The sequence below is a fragment of the Aegilops tauschii genome, chromosome 5, assembly GCF_002575655.3.
Source record: "Aegilops tauschii subsp. strangulata cultivar AL8/78 chromosome 5, Aet v6.0, whole genome shotgun sequence".
In the NCBI taxonomy this organism is placed as follows: domain Eukaryota; kingdom Viridiplantae; phylum Streptophyta; class Magnoliopsida; order Poales; family Poaceae; genus Aegilops; species Aegilops tauschii.
The window spans coordinates 325,517,222-325,539,224 of NC_053039.3; the positions used below are offsets into that span (position 1 = coordinate 325,517,222).

At 44.4% G+C, this 22,003-nt stretch overlaps 1 protein-coding gene across 1 annotated transcript in view; it reads left to right on the forward strand.

Annotated features, from left to right (window-relative positions):
- LOC109755374 (uncharacterized) overlaps positions 1-22,003 on the forward strand; it is a 76,839-nt gene that overhangs the window by 6,777 nt on the left and 48,059 nt on the right. Inside the window, exon 2 of the mRNA XM_040388424.1 lies at positions 424-549. Within this exon, the coding sequence (XP_040244358.1) occupies positions 424-549 (126 nt within the window). The remainder of the gene's footprint in view (positions 1-423; positions 550-22,003) is intronic.

Here is a 22,003-nt window from a genome sequence, read left to right on the forward strand (position 1 = left end):
CGATTCTAAATCGCAAACCGGATACGTGTTTATATTGAACGGTGGAGCTGTCAATTGGTGCAGTTCTAAACAAAGCGTCGTGGTGGGATCTACGTGTGAAGCGGAGTACATAGCTGCTTTGGAAGCAGCAAATGAAGGAGTATGGATGAAGAAGTTCATATCCGATCTAGGTGTCATACCTAGTGCATCGGGTCCAATGAAAATCTTTTGTGACAATACTGGTGCAATTGCCTTAGCAAAGGTATCCAATTTTCACAAGAGAACCAAGCACATCAAGAGACGCTTCAAATTCCATCCGGGGTCAAGTCCAGGTGGGAGACATAGAGATTTGCAAGATAATTACGTATTTGAATGTTGCAGACCCGTTGACTAAGCCTCTTCCACGTCGCGCTCGTCATCCTCCGCCTCTCCCCCGACGACAAGGCGGCCGCGGGGGACGAGGCCACGGCGGCGGCCGCCGTCGGTGGCGCGGGCGTCGCCGCCAAGACCACCCGGGTCAAGCTCCTCGAGCCCAAGGACGTGCTCCACCTCGGCCAGGTCTACCGCCTCATTGAAGGAAATATGCCCTAGAGGCAATAATAAAGTTATTATTTATTTCCTCATATCATGATAAATGTTTATTAGTCATGCTAGAATTGTATTAACCGGAAACATAATACATGTGTGACATGTGTGAATACATAGACAAACATAGTGTCACTAGTATGCCTCTACTTGACTAGCCCGTTAATCAAAGATGGTTGAGTTTCCTACCCGGACATGAGTTGTCATTTGATTAAAGAGATCACATCATTAGGAGAATGATGTGATTGACTTGACCCATTCCGTTAGTTTAACACTTGATCGTTTAGTTTACTGCTATTGCTTTCTCCATGACTTATACATGTTCCTGTGACTATGAGATTATGCAACTCCCGAATACCTGAAGAACACTTTGTGTGCTACCAAACATCACAACGTAAATGGGTGATTATAAAGGTGCTCTACAGGTTTCTCCGATGGTGTTTGTTGAGTTAGCATAGATCGAGATTAGGATTTGTCACTCCGATTGTCAGAGAGGGATCTCTAGGCCCTCTCGGTAATGCACATCACAATAAGCCTTGCAAGCAATGTGACTAATGAGTTAGTTGCAGGATGATGCATTACGGAATGAGTAAAGAGACTTGCCGGTAATGAGATTGAGCTAGGTATTAAGATACCGACGATCGAATTTCGGGCAAGTGACATTCCGATGACAAAGGGAACAACGTATGTTGTTATGCGGTTTGACCGATAAAGATCTTCGTAGAATATGTAGGAACCAATATGAGCATCCAGGTTCCGCTATTGGTTATTGACCGGAGACATGTCTCGGTCATGTCTACATAGTTCTTGAACCCGTAGGGTCCACACGCTTAAAGTTCTGTGACGATCGGTATTAAGAGTTTTTGTGTTTTGATGTATTGAAGGTAGTTCGGAGTCCCGGATATGATCACGGACATGACGAGGAGTCTCGAAATGGTCGGGACGTAAAGATCGATATATTGGACAACTATGTTCGGACACCGGAAGTGTTTCGGGAGGTTTCGGACATATACCGGAGTACCGGGGGATTACCGGAACCCCCCGGGGAGTATAATGGGCCTATTGGGCCTTGGTGGAGAAGAGGAGGGGCGGCCAGGGCAGGCCGCGCGCCCCCTCCCCCTCTAGTCCGAATTGGACAAGGAGGGGGGCGGCACCCCCCTTTCCTTCCCCTCTCTCTCCTCCTTCCCCCTTCTCCTACTCCTACTAGGAAAGGAGGAGTCCTACTGGGCGGTCGCCTCCCGCTAGCTCCTTTATATACAGGGCCAGGGGGGCACCCTAAGAAACAACAATTGATCATTGATCTCTTAGCCGTGTGCGCTGCCCCCTCCACCATAATCAACCTCGGTCATATCATAGCGGTGCTTAGGCGAAGCCCTGCGTCGGTAGTATCATCATCACCGTCACCACGCCGTCGTGCTGACGAAGCTCTTCCCGGAAGCTCTACTGGATCGTGAGTTCGCGGGACGTCACCGAGCTGAACGTGTGCTGAACGCGGAGGTGCCGTACGTTTGGTGCTGACGATCGGTCGATCGTGAAGACGTACGACTACATCAACCGCGTTGTTATAACGCTTCCGCTTACGGTCTATGAGGGTACGTAGACGACACTCTCCCCTCTCGTTGCTATGCATCACCATGATCTTGCGTGTGCGTAGGATTTTTTTTTGAAATTACTAAGTTCCCCAACACTCATCACCGCGCAAGGTTCGTGTACAGTCCTCCCCTCCTCCCTACGCCCGTCGACATCAGACACAGAGTCGCCGCGCTCTCCTTCCTCGTCGTCCATGGAAGCAGCTAGTTCTTGTGCCTGGATTCCGACGTCCGTTGCAGTGATCAGGCGCCTCCCCTCCTCCCCTGTTCGGCGTGCGGGCCAGCCTGGTCGGGACGTGCTTCCTCTTGGTCGCCGGTTTTGTACAGGAGTTGCCGCTTGTGGCGGGGATCTAATTCGGCTGAAATCCCTGGCCGACCATGACCGATCGCGCCGATGGTGATGCCTGAGGGCGCCGTTCCCCTCCTTGGAGGCATCGGTATGGACTGATCTCCTCACTTCACCTTCCCATAGGTCTCCCGGGTGAAAGCCCTAACTTTGTTGGGCGGCGGCCGCGCTCACGGCGTCGTTCCCTTCTTGAAGGCGCCGCTTTGGGAACCTTGGGGTCGGGTGGCGCTTGTGGGTGGTGGGCGACAGCGGTGGTGCGGCCCTATCCAAGCATGGATTTACGTCCGTTGCTTGGAGATGGACTCGCGTAGGTGGAGGTCGTCGGCTGGCGTCGTGGTGGCGTCAATGGCGGAGGACCTGCCAAGGCTCGCGTAGGTGGAGTTCGTTGTTTGGCGTCGTGGTGGCGTCGATGGCGGAGGACCTGCCAAGGTTGTCACCTCAATCTGCTCTGAAGATGGACCAGTGGAAGATGGCGGCGACGACACATGTGAGTGCGTCGGACCGGTTTGAGCCCCGGACCCGGCAGATGGCTCGGTCGGGGTCTCCGGCTTTAGATGTTAGGCTTAGGTGAGAGGTCTGGGTATGTGGCCCAGCTTGCACCCCTTCACCATTTGGATAGGAGTAGCGGAAGATGTTGCCAAGATGGCGGATTCAGGCATATTGTTGATATCCCACAAGTATAGGGGATCACAACAGTTTTTGAGGGTAAAGTATTTAACCCAAATTTATAGATTCTACACAAGGGAGCCAAAGAATATTTGAAGGTATTAGCAGCTGATTTGTCAATTCAACCACCTGATTTGTCAATTCAACCACACCTGGAGATTAATTATCTACAACAAAGTGATCAGTAGAACAGTAGTTTGATAGTTTTGATAGTAGTGACAGCAGCAACGATAATAGTAACAGTGATAACAATAATTTGTAGCAAGTGTAGCAGTGATGATAGCAATAGTAAGGTAGCAAGATCAATAAGGATAAATTCATAGGCATTGGATCGGTGACTTGTTGGATGATATTCATCATGAGACAGTTATAATCTAGGGCGATACGGCACTACCTCCAGTTCATCGATATAATGTAGGCATGTATTCCGTAAATAGTCATATGTGCTTTATTAAAAGAACTTGCATGACATCTTTTGTCCTACCCTCCCGTGGCAGCGGGGTCCATATTGGAAACTAAGGGATATTAAGGCCTCCTTTTAATAGAGAACTGGATCAAAGCATTAACACATAGTGAATACATGAACTCCTCAAACTACGGTCATCACCGAGAGTGGGCCCAGTTGTTGTCACTCCAGGGTTGCCGGATCATAACACGTAATAGGTGACTATAACTTGCAAGATCAGATCTAAAACATGGATATAATGATGAATTCATAAACGGTTCAGATCTAAGTTCATGGCACCCGGGCCCAAAGTGACAAGCATTAAGCATGGAAAAGTCATAGCAACATCAGTCTAAGAACATAGTAGACACTAGGGATCAGGCCCTAATAAAACTAACTTGATTACATGATGAATCTCATCCAACTCCTCACCGACCAGCGAGCCTACGAAGGAATTACTCACTCCCGGTGGGGAGCATCATGGAATTGGCGATGGAGATGGGTTGGTGATGACGAAGAATGAAGATCCCCCTCTCCAGAGCCCCAAACGGACTCCAGATCTGCCCTCCCGAGGAAGAACAGGGCTTGGCCACGGCTCCGTCTCGTGGATTGCGATAATTCTTTCTCCCTGGATTTTTTCTGGAACTATGTGAATTTATAGTATCAGGGGGGTCGTTAGCGGGGCCACCAGGTGGGTACAACCCACCTGCGTGCGCCAGGAGAGGGGGGCGCGCCCTGGTGGGTTGTGCCCAACCAGGGGCCCCTCTCTGGTGGTTGTTGGCTCCAAAAATCCTTATTTATTCCATAAAAAATCCTCGCAAAGTTTCGTTCCATTCCGAGAACTTTTATTTCTGCACAAAAAACAATACCATGGTAGTTCTGTTGAAAACAGCGTCAGTCCGGGGTTAGTTTCATTCAAATCATGCAAATTAGAGTCCAAAACAAGAGGAAAGCGTGAGAAAAAAGTAGATACGTTGGAGACGTATCAACTCCCCCAAGCTTAAACCTTTGCTTGTCCTCAAGCAATTCAGTTGATAAACTGAAAGTGAGAAAGAAAAACTTTTCCGAACTCTTTTGCTCTTGTTTGCATAAATAAGCTTAAACAACACCCTGGTTTTCAGCCAGCATTATAACTAACCCTGTCGACAATAACTCTTAAAGATTATAATGATTCATATCAATGACATAATCAGCTAGTGAGCAATAATAAGATATCTCCAACAACAACATGTTTTCAAAACAACCATGATATAATATGACAATAATGGTATCTCGCTAGCCCTTTCTGAGACCGCAAAACATAAATGCAGAGCACCTCCAAAGTTCAAGAAGTGACTAAACATTGTAATTCATGGTAGAAAAGATCCAGTCATATGCACCCAACATTAGCTATACACAATGCATAAATCATGACAGCTGTGCTCTACTCAGTTTCTGGCGCTTGGTTTATAGAAGGTGATGACACAACATAAAGTAAATAGAAAGTACCTTCACAGAGGGAAGCAGTGATTTGCAGAGGTGCGAGAGCTCAATTTTTAAAACACAGATAAATGATAATTTTGAGACATGCACCCTTCTCATTCACTTCACGACCATCAGTTATCAACATCTTCCATGCTAAGCACGCTAGTGGCGGTCCCCAAGCGGAAAGTAAAAGTTTTGACTCCATTGGGAGTTTTTGTTTGATTATTCAAGAGATGAACTCTTTTTCATATTTGCAATTTGGGACTCGGCACCCCTAATACCACCCATTTCCTCGGCGGTGGCGAGTGAATAAACACTCGACATGAGGATAACATGCTTAGCACGGAAGATATCGACCACCTCATGTCGTTCCACGAACGATCCAGGCACACAAAACGGATAAATTTTTTTAGAAGTTTTTAGAGGTGGCACATGCAAATTTACTTAGGATGGCAGGGTAATACCGCATATAGGTAGGTATGGTGGACTCATCTGGAGTAACTTTGGGTTCAAGGTTTTTGATGTACAAGCAGAATTCCCACTTAGTACAGGCGAAGGCAAGCAATTTTAAGATTGGGAAGCGGCCAGCTAGAGAGAAACAACGATCATGACCAGGCTTTATGCATAAGTAACATTGGACACTAGCATGAGTAGGATATGAACACCATGAACATAAAAATTATAGAGGCTATGTTGGTTTTGATTCAACTACATGCATGAACATGTACCAAGTCAAGCCACTTGAACATTCAAAGGAGGATGCCATATCATCATACTACATCACAATCATTTTAACGCTATGTTGATATCCAAGATAAATCATTATCAACTCCCAGCTACTTATGCATGGCATGAGAAACTATAATCTCTAATTGTCATTGCAAACATGTTTAATCATAATGGGCTGAATCATGGGAACTAGGTTAAACATATTTACATGGACAGAACAAGTCGAGTTCATATCAATTTCTCTTTGCCACGGCCAGCTCATCGAATATCGTCATTATTGCCTTTCACTTGCACGACCGAATGATATGAAAATAATAATAGTGCAAGAGTGTCGTGTACCAAGCTGGAATCTGCAAAACATTTTATTCAACAGGAGAAGACAAGGTAAAATGGGCTCTTTATTAGTTCAATAGTTATTCATATGAGAGCCACTCAACATTTTCATCGTGGTCTTCTCCTCGGTACAACTCGAATAAGAAGAAAAGAAATTCAGAGAAACACACTGAAATATTTTTGGAGTTTTTGGTTTTCTTCAACAAGCAAATAAAAAGCAATAGCAAAAACGAGAAAAACTATTTACACGGGAAAGCTCCCAACAAGCAAAAGAAGAACAAGGAAATCTTTTTGGATTTTCTTTTTAATACTACTACTAAGCATGCATAGAAAGTAGATTACTACAACTAATTTTTTTGGTTTTTCTTAAAGTTTTTCAAACACACAAGAAGAAAGCAAGAAAATAAATCTAAGCATGGATGATACAATGAAAAAGTGTAAGCACTGACAGATAGAATGATATGTGAACATGAATATAATGTCGGTGAGAACACGTACTCCCCCAAGCTTAGGCTTTTGGCCTAAGTTGGTAATCGATCAGTAGCCTGGAGGGTAGTAGTCGGCGTGCTAGTTCACAGAGGCTCTTGGTGCAGATGCCTCAGCACGACGTGCCGCCAGCACTGCTGCGTTATGAGCTCGGGCCTCGCTCTCAAGAACAAAATATCTTCCCCTGCTGTTTACAGTCAAAGAGAGCAGGCGGAGGCAAATATGTGTCCACAACATGTGATTGGTTAAACAACAAATTATAAGTGAAGTTATCAGCACTTCCCTTGAGAATCTTATGATCTTTTAAGGCATCAAAATCTAAATACTGATTGGGTAGAATATGATCAAAGGGTAAAGGTGAAAACACCCAGTCCTCGTGCTAGACGTGTGGCATAAATTCCACCATAGAACCAGCCACTTTTGGTGTTATGCTGAAGTCTACATGCAACAATCGCTCCAAGGTTATAATTCCTTTCACCACTGAGAGCGGTGTGAATGAGGCTCAAGTCTGGCGAACAAAGTATGCTGCAGTCTTGCTTGCCTACTATGCATTTCCCGTTAAATAATGCAAAATACTGGATTGCAGGAAAGTGAACACTTTTTATTCTCCCTTGTCTCACTCCTCTATTTTCACCGTAACAAAGGCTAGTCAAGAAAGACTCATACTCAGCCATTGATGGCTCATCAAGCGAACCCCAAAATGGGAGTTTGCAATGGTAAGCAAAATTATCTAGTGAGATAGTAAATGGTTCATCACAAAGCATAAAAGACACCCTAGACTCACCTGGAAAATATTTAAATCCTTTGACAAAAGATTCAGTGAGTAGATGGCGCTGTTCACACTTATCTGAGAGGTAGGGACCGAGATCGGCATTGTGAACATATTGCTCAAATTCCTCCTTGATGCCCACCTGCACCATATATTCATCGCAAGGCCATAAGCATGTTTTGGTGGCGGGATCTCGCGTGGAACTTTCACTTCGTTCAACATAGGACCGACGAGCAGAACTGTCACTAGAAGATGCCCCCGAGGATCGTCTCCTTGAGGAACTCCTTCCAAATAGGTTCATCATGTCCGCGTACAATTTTTCCTATAAACAAAAATCTGAATTTTTAGTTCACAAATTTTTTCCAACAGAACTTCACAAAACTAATAGCAACTACTCATAGGGATATATAGAGGCCATAGCAAGCATTCAAACTACTTAGAACACTAAGAATTGAACATGCAAGCACATCTACAGCAGCACCAAGAGTAGCTATTTATTCAAAGTATAAACCACTAAAACAAAAACTAATTGGACAAATGAAGGAGTCACATACCAAGCAACAAATCCCTGAAACAGTTTTGGAAATGGAGCTTCGAGCAAAGAGATCGAAAATGGCAGCCAAATAAGCAAGAACACGGGAGAGAGAGCAGGAGTGATTTTTTTCTAGAGGTAGGTGACAATGTGGGATGAACAGGTAAGTGAGGGGGCCCACGTGGGGACCACAACCCATGAGGGCGCGCCTGGGGGCTCTGGCGTGCCCAGGTGGGTTGTGCCCACCTGGTGCACCTCCCTCTGGTAATTTTTGCACCAAAAATTCTTAAATATTCAGGAAAAAAATCATACATATTTTTTAGGGCATTGTGAGAACTTTTATTTTTGGGTCATTTTTTATTGCACGGGAAATTCAGAAAACAGACAAAACATGGCATTTTATTTTATTTAACTAATAAAAACAGAAAACAAAAAGTAAGGACAGAAAGTAGTGCTTACTAAATTTATCAACTTCATACCGCTCAAAAATGATTCATCAATAAGGTTCATCAAGTCTTATTAACAACCACTTTCGGTTACTATGAAACCGAAGAACTTTCGTAAATCACTTAGTTACCTCAATGGGGATATGCATTTCCCCAACAATAAGCATTTCATATTTCTTTTTTACAGTAGGTAGAGGTATTTGAGAACTTCCAATAGTGATTGTCGGAGATTTTTCAATAACATTACTACCATTCACTTGGAATTGTTTCTTCGGAAAGTGCACCGTATGCTCATTACCATTTATATGAAAAGTGACCTTGATTTTATTGCAATCAATAACAACCCCTGCAGTATTCAAGAAGGGTCTACCAAGGATAATCGACATGTTGTCATCCTCGGGCATCTCAAGTATAACAAAGTCAGTCAAAATAGTAACATTAGCAACAACAACGGGCACATCCTCACAGATACCGATAGGTATGGCAGTTGATTTATCAGCCATTTGCAAAGATATTTCCGTAGGTGTGAGTTTATTCAAATCAAGTCTTTTATATAAAGAGAAAGGCATAACACTAACACCAGCTCCTAAATCACACAAAGCAGTTTTCACATAATTCTTTTTAGGGATTTTTATTTCTGTGCCCCTCGTTCCATAGCTCTACTCATTCATCCCCACTCTATTAACTTTTGCTCACTTTCCCCCACTCCCTTGCCCGAAACCCTCAGAACAGGTTGTAACGGACGTTGCCGTCGGGTCAATGCCTTTGATCGTTAACACTGATGAGTGGGGCCGCGTATACGTGGGCGCATGCAAGACCGCGGTCGTGGGGTAGCACATGTCCATGGACGTGCCCGAAATGTCCCATCATATAAAGAGGGGCAACCACCTCCATTGCCCCTACCATTTTCCCCCAAATCCCCTCCCTGCCGCATCGTCTTCCTATCCCCCTCGACATCGTCTCGCTCTCCTCCACTGCCTCGACCGCACCGTCTCGCTCTCCCCCACCGCATCCTCTTCCTCACCTTCATCGCCTTCACCCGGAGATGGCCGAATCCCGTGGTCGAGCTGCAGGGCGCGGTGACCGCGGAGATGTGGTGAGCTGCAGGGCGCGGTGATCGTGGATGTCGGCGACGTCCACGGTGGTGCGGGGAAACTCGCAATCGCCGCGGATGTGGATAAGAAGGTGGCGGGCTCCGCCTCAGCGCTGCAGAAGGTGACGGTGTCGAGCAGCGCAGTCAATCCCGATACCCCCCATGTGCAGCCTGGCGAGGAGCAGGAGGTATTTGCACTTGCTTTGCTTTGGGATATTAGCTTGTAGAGTTAGTTGGATTGGTTAGATTGTGGATTCATATCGTAGTTCAGATGGTTAGAGTAGTTGGTTTGACAAATGGGCCGGGGTTTTCTGTATTGGGGGGATGGGAGTTTTGTACTAGGGTTTGTTGGATAAATTCGATGCAAAAATGCTAGATAGATCTATTTATTAGATGTGCTTCAATGCTACACATATGTATGCTTATTAGATTTGTTTTGAATGCTCACAGATTGGGGTTTTTAATGCTACAGACATGTATGCTTATTAGATTGGGAGATTGGGTCCCTATTAGATTTGTTTTTTAATGCTACTTAGTTTGGGGTTTTGAATGTCATATGCCCAAATGGAATACATTGATTAAGAAGTTATTTGATCATTAGTATATAAATTTGTCCATTATATTAGCTCTGTTCTTCAAGTGCATGACCAATGATCAATGTGTTATTTGAATGTCATATTGGGGTTTTTGATCAATGTGTGTACAAATCTAATACATTGATATACTAGTGATGGATGTGGTTTTTGAATGCATAGAGCTAAGGGGCACAGAAATAAAAAAACCCCACTTCTAAAACATTTCTGATATTGGGAGTATATTAGCCCTATGATCAATGTGTCATGTGTGCATATTCAGGAGGATGATGGTTGGGGGGGGGGGGGAGAAAGAGGAAGCTGGCCGATTACGACCCGTGCGAGGGGGCGTTTAGTGATGATTCTGAATATGAGGTAAGGCTATCCCTTGTTCATTTAGTTCCTTTGACATGGTGTATATGAATCTATAATGTATTAATGCAATTCATTCATGTGTGTAGTATGATTCTGGAGATGATGTGTACAAGGGCAACGTCGCGTCCTTCACAGCCAAGGAGGTGGAGAAGATCAAGGCCAAGGGAGTTGCTTCCTTCTACAACCGCAAGTTCAAGAAGTGGCACTGCCCCTACTACAGCACCAAGCCAAAGCCCAAGGATGGCCGCCTCGATCACCTTCTGTCTCATGCGGAGGATGTAGCGATTCACGGGGAGGACTACATGATCAGGGGGCAGCAGGCCGCCCTCGCAAAGGCCCTGAGTTCGGCGTGATGTGATCGAGGATGTGATGCCGTGAATTGAATCTTTAAGTTTATCTGTTGGGTTACTTTTGGTCTGTTGAACTGAATTTAGTTTTCATGAATTTGGTTATGGTTGGCTATGTTGATGCTAGTAATCTGGTTGCTATCTATATTTGTCTGTCCTTAAATCTGCCTGTGGTATATTTGTCTGTCCTGAATCTGTGATTAGTTATGTTTAGATGTTGTGAACTATGATGTTAGGTGCTTCAATGATCACATATGTTGTGTAGGAAATCAAATGCATGCTCCAAATGAGATCATGTAAACCTTGGCAAACCTGTACAGTATAAATTCAAGAAAATGCAAAAACAAGTAAAACCTTGGCAAACTATCTATGTTTGTGTAGGAGATCATGTGTGCAAAATTTGAGGTGCTTTATAGGAGGTCAAATAAATTTGAATTTTAGAAATGTGCTTCAAATGAGCTCCCAGGCTAGGGTAAACAGCCCATTTGTAATCAAGTTTTTTTGGAAATGAGCCAAATGTTTTTTTATTAACACATATTCACTTTCCATAGTGCAGATTCGAAGTCTCACTATTTTTGAATTAATCTTCATATTTTTACATTTTATTTTGAAAACATATGCTTTAATATAAAAACTATTAAAAACATGTTTTGGTGATTTTTTGATTTTTTTTTTAAATTCAAAAACAGAAGGGACCCCTACCTCCTCTCCTTGAACTCTATGAAATCATGTACATGATAGCTCATATGTGTGAAGGTTTTCTCATGAAAATGACCATAGACCAAGTTTATGATTTTTGGTTGGTAACATGTCACATAAGACAACATTGTGCGCAGGTTTTATATTTTTTTTGATTTTTTAAAATTAATGGTGCTCATTTAACCTCGATCGTGCCAGCTAGGGTTTTTTCATGAAAATGACCATAGACCAAGTTTAGTATTTCTCCTCGTTAGTTTGTCTTATAAAACGATGAACGGCGAAGGTTTCATATTTTTTCGATTTTTTAAAATTAGTTATGCTCAGTCAAAGCCTTCGAAACCCCGTTGACTAGCTCAAAACCCCTCTAAACCCCGCAGGGTTTCACCTAACCCTAGCTCCCAACGTCAGCCGTCCGATCATACCCTCGCGCCAAGTGACAGCCCTTAGATCGGGTCTTCTAGAAGGAATTAGGTGGGCTGGCTGCGTGCAGGCTCCGCGTCGTTGGATCACAAGGAAGGCTCTGCATCGTAGGATCTTCGGGCGATCCTATTGGTTGTGCTCGGCTGCTCGCCCACCACTGACTTCGAGAAAAAAACATTGTTATTGGGCCCAAAAGGAAACCCAGCTCTGGTTGGGCCGTCGAATTGCGTGGTTTTTTTTGCATCGTTTGCTCTGTTTTTTGTGAACATGTTGGCTCTGTATTTTTTTGCATCGTTTGAAATCAATTGACATTGCGTAGCAAAATTTAGTTCTTTTTGTTCTATATAAATGCAAAATGAACAAATTTTTAAGGGCCAAATTTATTTTTATCATGCAAAATGGCCACAAACTATTCAAAAATTGTCTCTTTTTGACCACGGATTCCCACGCGTGCAATTAGCTTCTTTTTCTTCTTCTTTTTCAAAACACCGTTTCCCACGCTTGTACATTCCCGATGCTGTGGTGGGTTTGAAAACGGGCTACTTCACATTTGACCCTGTTATTGCCACGGCCAAATAACATGTACCACTACGGCTATTTAAGCCACCCTCTGCCTCTGCCATCCCTCATCCATCTCCCATCCTCTCTGCTATCTGCCCTTCTTGCTCTTCGACCACTTCTCCTTCTTCTAGCACATCCTCAGCCATGCAGTACACCGGACCAACCTACCGCTTCCCACCCACCGTGCCGAAGAGGCTCTACCCTCCTGGCGTGTACGTTGAGCGCACACTACGTGTGTGGGCGATATCAAGGTGGAGGACCGCAAGGAGCTTCACCGAGTTCTTCCTCGCGTCCGGCTACCACCACCTCCCGCGGGGATCTCCAAGGATGTTCCGTGTCGAGGAGGTCATCCAAAATGGGGTGGTGGTTGCTCTCCTTGCCCACTTCACCAACACATTCGACGCCTTCTACCTCCTCGGCCGGGTGTTTTCGTGTGGCTGCGAGTTCATCGCTTTCACCACCCACAAAATGTTCACGGAGTACACCAACATCTTCCCCACCGCGTCGCTCATGCACACTCTTCCGTACCCCATCAACAACGCCCCGGAGGAGCAGTGAAGAGCGCCCGGAGGAGGAGTGAGGTGGATAAGGCGGCGTCTAGGGTTCTAAACCCTCTATCTATTTTTCTTTTTTTGAGTCTATGTTATGTTAAGTTGTAATTGAACTATGTTGGAGATGCTATGAGCTTGTTGGTCCTTTTATCAAGTTCTATTATTAAGTTTTCTATCTATTCTATTATGAAGTTCTTCCTAGATTCAGCTATGTGATCATGCTATGGGCTTGTTGGCCCTATCTAGATGTTTGTTGATTGTTTTCTTAGAGAGCTCGCTTTGTTAGTAACCACCTAGTGCATGCAGCCACAACGAACCCTTCTTTTTTTACACAAGCCACAAATATGTAGCCACCTAGCTAGTGCATGCAGCCACAACATATTTGCTCAATTTATTTGTCGTAGAAAAACGGGTGCAGATGCGAGTGGATCGAAAAGGCTGTAACTGATCATAAAAACCGATGCTCTAAATCGAGGAGACAAGCCTGCGAGAAGAGAGGAACCAGAGGCAGCGACAGTCGCTGCATGCATGGCGGCTGGCGTGCACGAAAGCGGCTCGGTCAGTGCATCATGGCGGCACGCATCAGTGCATGCAGGCTCGGTCGGCGCATCGTGGCAGCGTGCATCGACGCATGCATGCAGGCTTGGTGGGTGCCTGCATAGCAGGCTTCTGTCGTGGCGGCGCGCGTATGCGTTTAATGCAAGGGACAGCCCAACGAAACCACTGCCCAACGCTCGAATAGCTACACCGCCCAACGCGGCCCTGAAGGAAATATGCCCTAGAGGCAATAATAAAGTTGTTATTTATATTTCCTTATATCATGATAAATGTTTATTATTCATGCTAGAATTGTATTAACCAGAAACTTAGTACATGTGTGAATACATAGGCAAACAGAGTGCCACTAGTATGCCTCTACTTGAACTAGCTCGTTAATTGAAGATGGTTACGTTTCCTAGCCATGGACAAAGAGTTGTCATTTGATGAACGAGATCACATCATTAGAGAATGATGTGATTGACTTGACCCATCCGTTAGCTTAGCACGATGATCGTTTAGTTTGTTGCTATTGCTTTCTTCATAACTTATACATGTTCCTATGACTATGAGATTATGCAACTCCCGAATACCGGAGGAACACTTAGTGTGCTATCAAACATCACAGCGTAACTGGATGATTATAAAGATGCTCTACAGGTGTCTCCGATGGTGTTTTTTGAGTTGGCATAGATCGAGATTAGGATTTGTCACTCTGATTGTTGGAGAGGTATCTCTCAGGGCCCTCTCGGCAATGCACATCACTATAAGCCTTGCAAGCAATGTGACTAATGAGTTAGTTATGAGATGATGCATTACAGAACGAGTAAAGAGACTTGCCGGTAACGAGATTGAACTAGGTATTGAGATACCGACGATCAAATCTCAGGCAAGTAACATACCGATGACAAAGGGAACAACGTATGTTGTTATGCGGTTTGACCGATAAAGACTTCATAGAATACGTAGGAACCAATATGAGCATCCAGGTTCCGCTATCGGTTATTGACCGGAGGTGAGTCTCGGTCATGTCTACATAGTTCTCAAACCCGTAGGGTCCGCACGCTTATCGTTCGATGACGTCGGTATTATGAGTTTATGTGTTTTGATGTACCGAAGGTTGTTCAGAGTCCCGGATGTGATCACAGACATGACAAGGAGTCTCAAAATGGTCGAGACATAAAGATTGATATATTGGACCATGTTATTCGGACACCGGAAGTGTTCTGGGAGTTTTCAGATAAAACCGGAGTGCCGGAGGGTTACCGGAACCCCCCGGGAAGTTATTGGGCCCTTGGTGGGCTTTAGGGGAGAGAGAGGGCAGCAGCCAGGAGGTGGCGCCCCCGCCAAGGGAGTCCTAATTGGACTAGGGGAGGGCGGCGCGGCCCCTCTTTCCCTCTCCCTCCCCCTCTCCTTCCTTCCCCCTCCTAGTAGGACTAGGAAAGGAGGAATCCTACTCCTACTAGGAGGAGGATTCCTCCCCTCCTTGGCGCGCCCATAGGGCCGGCTGGCCTCCCCCTTGCTCCTTTATATACGGGGGCAGGGGGCACCCTAGGACACACAAGTTGACTGTTGTCTTAGCCGTGTGCGGTGCCCCCCTCCACTGATTTCCACCTCGTTCATATCATTGCAGTGCTTAGGCGAAGCCCTGCGCCGGTAGCTTCATCATCACCGTCACCACGCCGTCGTGCTGACGAAACTCTCCCTCGACCTCAGCTGGATCTAGAGTGCGCGGGACGTCACCGAGCTGAATGTGTGCAGATCGTGGAGGTGTCGTACCTTCGGTGCTATGATCGGTCGGATCGTGAAGACGTACGACTACATCAACCGCGTTGTCATAGCGCTTCTGCTTACGGTCTACGAGGGTACGTGGACTACACTCTCCCCTCTTGTTGCTATGCATCACCTAGATGGATCTTGTGTGTGCGTAGCAATTTTTTTGAAATTACTGTGTTCCCCAAAAGTGGCATCCGAGCCAGGTCTATGCGTAGATGTTATATGCACAAGTAGAACACAAAGAGTTGTGGGCGATAATAGTCATACTGCTTACCAGCATGTCATACTTTGATTACGCGGTATTGTTGGATGAAGCGGCTCAGACCGACATTACGCGTCTTACGCGAGACTGGTTCTACCGACGTGCTTCGCACACATGTGGCTAGTGGGTGTCTGTTTCTCCAACTTTAGTTGAATCGAGTGTGACTACGTCCGGTCCTTGTTGAAAGTTAAAACATCAAACTTGACGAAAAATCGTTGTGGTTTTGATACGTAGGTAAGAACGGTTCTTGCTAAGCCCGTAGCAGCCACGTAAAACTTGCAACAACAAAGTAGAGGACGTCAAACTTGTTTTTGCAGGGCATGTTGTGATGTGATATGGTCAAGACGTGATTGCATAAATAGTTATCGACAACTGGCTAGAGCCATATGGTTGTTGCTTTATTGTATGAAATGCAATCACCATTTAATTGCTTTACTTTATTACTAAGCGGTAGCGATAGTCGTAGAAGCAATAGTTGGCGAGACGACAACGATGCTACGATGGAGATCAAAGTGTCGCGCCGGTGACGATGGTGATCATGACGGTGCTTTAGAGATGGAGATCAAAGGCACAATATGATGATGGTCATATCATATCACTTATATTGATTGCATGTGATGTTTATCCTTTATGCATCTTATTTTGCTTAGTTCGGCGGTAGCATTATAAGATGATCTCTCACTAAATTTCAAGGTATAAGTGTTCTCCCTGAGTATGCACCGTTGCTACAGTTCGTCGTGCCGAGACAACACATGATGATCGAGTGTGATGAGCTCTACATTCACATACAACGGGTGCAAGCCAGTTTTGCACATGCAGAATACTCGGGTTAAACTTCATGAGCCTAGCATATGCAGATATGGCCTCGGAACACTGAGACTGAAAGGTCGAGCGTGAATCATATAATTGATATGATCAACGTAGTGATGTTCACCATTGAAAACTACTCCATCTCATGTGATGATCGGACATGGTTTAGTTGATATGGATCACGTGATCACTTAGATGATTAGAGGGATGTCTATCTAAGTGGGAGTTCTTAAGTAATATGATTAATTGAACTTTAATTTATCATGAACTTAGTACCTGATAGTATTTTGCATGTCTATGTTGTACTAGATAAATGGCCCGTGTTGTTGTTCTGTTGAATTGTAATGCGTTCCTAGAGAAAGCTAAGTTGAAAGATGATGGTAGCAATTACACGGACTGGGTCCATAACTTGAGGATTGTCCTCATTGCTGCATAGAAGAATTACGTCCTGGAAGCACCGCTATGTGCCAAACCCGCTGCAGGAGCTACGCCAGATGTTATGAACGTTTGGCAGAGCAAAGCTGATGACTACTCGATAGTTTAGTGTGCCATGCTTTACGGCTTAGAACCGGGACTTCAACGACGTTTTGAACGTCATGGAGCATATGAGATGTTCTAGGAGTTGAAGTTAATATTTCAAGCAAATGCCCGGATTGAGAGATATGAAGTCTCCAATAGGTTCTATAGCTGCAAAATAGAGGAGAATAGTTCTGCCAGTGAACATATACTCAGAATGTCTGGGTACCACAACCACTTGACTCAACTGGGAGTTAATCTTGCTAATGATAGTGTCATTGACAGAGTTCTTCAATCACTGCCACCAAGCTACAAGATCTTCACGATGAACTATAATATGCAAGGGATGGATAAGACAATTCCCGAGCTCTTCACAATGCTAAAGGCTGCGGAGGTAGAAATCAAGAAGGAGCATCAAGTGTTGATGGTCAACAAGACCACCTGTTTCAAGAAAGGGGTAAAGGGAAGAAGGGAAACTTCAAGAACAACAGCAAGCAAGTTGCTGCTCCAGTGAAGAAACCCAAGTCTGGACCTAAGCCTGGGACTGAGTGCTTCTACTGCAAAGGGACTGGTCACTGGAAGCGGGACTGCCCCAAGTATTTGGCGGAGAAGAAGGATGGCAAAGTAAAAGGTATATTTGATATACATGTTATTGATGTGTACTTAACTAATGCTCGTAGTAGCGCCTGGATATTTGATATTGGTTCTGTTGCTAATATTTGCAATTCGAAACAGGGGCTATGGATTAAGCGAAGATTGGCTAAGGACGAGGTGATGATGCGCGTGGGAAACGGTTCCAAAGTCGATGTGATCGCCGTCGGCAAGCTACCTGTACATCTACCTTCAGGATTAGTTTTAGACGTAAATAATTGTTATTTTGTGCCAGCGTTGAGCATGAACATTATATCTGGATCTTGTTTGATGCGAGACGGTTATTCATTTAAATCAGAGAATAATGGTTGTTCTATTTATATGAGTAATATCTTTTATGGTCATGCACCCTTGATGAGTGGTCTCTTTTTACTAAATCTTGATTGAAGTGATACACATGTTCATAGTATTGAAGCCAAAAGATATAAGTTTAATAATGATAGTGCAACTTATTTGTGGCACTGCCGTTTAGGTCATATTGGTGTAAAGCGTATGAAGAAACTCCATGCTGATGGACTTTTGGAATCACTTGATTATGAATCACTTGATGCTTGCGAACCATGCCTCATGGGCAAGATGACTAAAACTCTGTTCTCCGGAACAATGGAGCGAGCAACAGGCTTGTTGGAAATAATACATACTGATGTATGCAGTCCGATGAGTGTAGACGCTCGCGGCGGGTATCGTTATTTTCTGACCTTCACAGATGATTTGAGCATATATGGGTATATCTACTTGATGAAACATAAGTCTGAAACATTTGAAAAGTTCAAAGAATTTCAGAGTGAAGTGGAAAATCATCGTAACAAGAAAATAAAGTTTCTACGATCTGATCGTGGAGGAGAATATTTGAGTTACGAGTTTGGTCTTCATTTGAAACAATGCGGAATAGTTTCGCAACTCAATCCACCTAGAACACCACAGCATAATGGTGTGTCCGAACGTCGTAATTGTACTTTACTAGACATGGTGCGATCTATGATGTCTCTCACTGATTTACCGCTATCATTTTGGGGTTATGATTTAGAGACGGCTGCATTCACATTAAATAGGGCACCATCTAAGTCCGTTGAGACGACACCTTATGAACTATGGTTTGGCAAGAAACCCAAGTTGTCGTTTCTTAAAGTTGGGGGCTGCGATGCTTATGTGAAAAAGCTTCAACCTGATAAGCTCGAACCCAAATCGGAGAAATGTGTCTTCATAGGATACCCAAAGGAGACAGTTGGGTACACCTTCTATCACATATTCGAAGGCAGATATTCGTGGTTACAAATGGATCCTTTCTAGAGAAGGAGTTTCTCTCAAAAGAAGTGAGTGGGAGGAAAGTAGAACTTGATGAGGTAATTGTACCTGCTCCCTTATTGGAAAGTTGTTCATCACAGAAGTCAGTTCCAGTGATTCCTACACCAACTTGTGAGGAAGTTAATGATGATGATCATGAAACTTCTGATCAAGTTACTACCGAAACTCGTAGGTCAACCAGAGTAAGATCCGCACCAGAGTGGTACGGTAATCCTGTTCTGGAGGTCATGTTACTTGACCATGACGAACCTACGGACTATGAGGAAGCGATGATGAGCCCAGTTTCCACAAAATGGCTTGAGGCCATGAAATCTGAGATGGGATCCATGTATGAGAACAAAGTGCGGACTTTGGTTGACTTGCCCGATGATCGGCAAGCCATAGAGAATAAATGAATCTTCGAGAAGAAGACTGACTTTAAACGGTAATGTTACTGTCTACAAAGCTCGACTTGTTGCGAAAGGTTTTCAACAAGTTCAAGGAGTTGACTACGATGAGACCTTCTCACCCGTAGCGATGCTTAAGTCCGTTTGAATCATGTTAGCAATTGCCGCATTTTATGATTATGAAATTTGGCAAATGGATGTCAAAACTGCATTCCTTAATGGATATCTTAAAGAAGAGTTGTATATGATGCAACCAGAAGGTTTTGTCGATCCAAAAGTTGCTAACAAAGTGTGTAAGCTCCAGCGATCCATTTATGGACTGGAGCAAGCATCTCGGAGTTGGAATATACGCTTTGATAGTGTGATCAAAGCATATGGTTTTATAAAGACTTTTGGAGAACCCTGTATTTACAAGAAAGTGAGTGGGAGCTCTGTAGCATTTCTGATATTATATGTGGATGACATATTGTTGATCGGAAATGTTACTGAATTTCTGAATAGCATAAAAAGCATACTTGAATAAGAATTTTTCAATGAAAGACCTCGGAGAAGCTTCTTATATATTGGGCACTAAGATCTATAGAGATAGATCAAGACGCCTAATTGGACTTTCACAAAGCACATACATTGATAAGGTTTTAAAGAAGTTCAAAATGGATCAAGCAAAGAAAGGGTCCTTGCCTGTGTTACAAGGTGTGAAGTTGAGTCAGACTCAATGCCCGAAGATTGCAGAAGATGGAGAGAAAATGAAAGTCATTCCCTATGCCTCAGCCATAGGTTCTATCATGTATGCAATGCTGTGTACCAGACCTGATGTGTGCCATGCTATAAGTCTAGCGAGGAGGTACCAAAGTAATCCAGGAGTGGATCACTGGACAACGGTCAAGAAGATCCTGAAGTACCTAAAAAGACTAAGGATGTGTTTCTCGTTTATGGAGGTGACAAAGAGATCGTCGTAAATGGTTACGTCGATGCAAGCTTTGACACTGATTTGGATGACTCTAAGTCACAAACTGGATACGTATTTTTATTGAATGGTGGAGCTGTCAGTTGGTGCAGTCCCAAGCAGAGCGTCGTGGCGGGATCTACGTGTGAAGCGGAGTACATAGCTACTTCGGAAGCAGCAAATGAAGGAGTCTGGATGAAGGAGTTCATATCCGATCTAGGTGTCATACCTAGTGCATCGGGTCCAATGAAAAACTTTTGTGACAATACTGGCGCAATTGCCTTGGCAAAGGAATCCAGATTTCACAAAAGAACCAAGCACATCAAGAGATGCTTCAATTCCATCCGCGATGAAGTCAAGGAGGGAGACATAGAGATTTGCAAGATACATACGGATCTGAATGTTGCAGACCCGTTGACTAAGCCTCTCTCACGAGCAACACATGATCCTTACCAAGACTCCATGGGTGTTAGAATCATTACTATGTAATCTAGATTATTGACTCTAGTGCAAGTGGGAGACTGAAGGAAATATGCCCTAGAGGCAATAATAAAGTTGTTATTTATATTTCCTTATATCATGATAAATGTTTATTATTCATGCTAGAATTGTATTAACCGGAAACTTAGTACATGGGTGAATACATAGACAAACAGAGTGTCACTAGTATGCTTCTACTTGAACTAGCTCGTTAATTAAAGATGGTTAAGTTTCCTAGCCATGGACAAAGAGTTGTCATTTGATGAACGGGATCACATCATTAGAGAATGATGTGATTGACTTGACCCATCCGTTAGCTTAGCACGATGATCATTTAGTTTGTTGCTATTGCTTTCTTCATAACTTATACATGTTCCTATGACTATGAGATTATGCAACTCCCGAATACCGGAGGAACACTTAGTGTGCTATCAAACATCACAACGTAACTCGGTGATTATAAAGATGCTCTACAGGTGTCTCCGATGGTGTTTGTTGACTTGGCATAGATCGAGATTAGGATTTGTCACTCCGATTGAGGTATCTCTCTGGGCCCTCTCGGTAATGCACATCACTATAAGCCTTGCAAGCAATGTGACGAATGAGTTAGTTACCAGATGATACATTACGGAACGATTAAAGAGACTTGCCGGTAACAAAATTGATCTAGGTATTGAGATACCGACGATCGAATCTCGGGCAAGTAACATACCGATGACAAAGGGAACAACGTATGTTGTCATGCGATTTGACCAATAAAGATCTTCGTAGAATATGTAGGAACCAATATGAGCATCCAGGTTCCGCTATTGGTTATTGACCGGAGATGAGTCTCGTTCATGTCTACATAGTTCTCGAACCCGTAGGGTCCGCACGCTTAACATTCGATGACAATCGGTACTACGGGTTGATGTACCGAAGGTTGTTCGGAGTCCCGGATGTGATCACGGACATGACGAGGAGTCTCAAAATGGTCGAGACATAAAGATTGATATATTGGACCATGTTATTCGTACACTGGAAGTGTTCTGGGAGTTTTCGGATAAAACCGGAGTGCCGGAGTTTTACCGGAACCCCCCAGGAAGTTATTGGGCCCTTAGTGGGCTTTTGGGGGAGAGAGAGGGCAGCAGCCAGGAGGTGGTGCCCCCCCAAGGGAGACCGAGTTGGACTAGGGGAGGGGGGTGTGGCCCCTCTTTCCCTCTCCTTCCTTCCCCCTCCTAGTAGGACTAGGAAAGGAGGAATCCTACTCCTACTAGGAGGAGGTTTCCTCCCCTCCTTGGCGCGCCCATAGGGCCGGCCGGCCTCACCCTTGCTCCTTTATATATGGGGGCAGGGGGGCACCCTAGG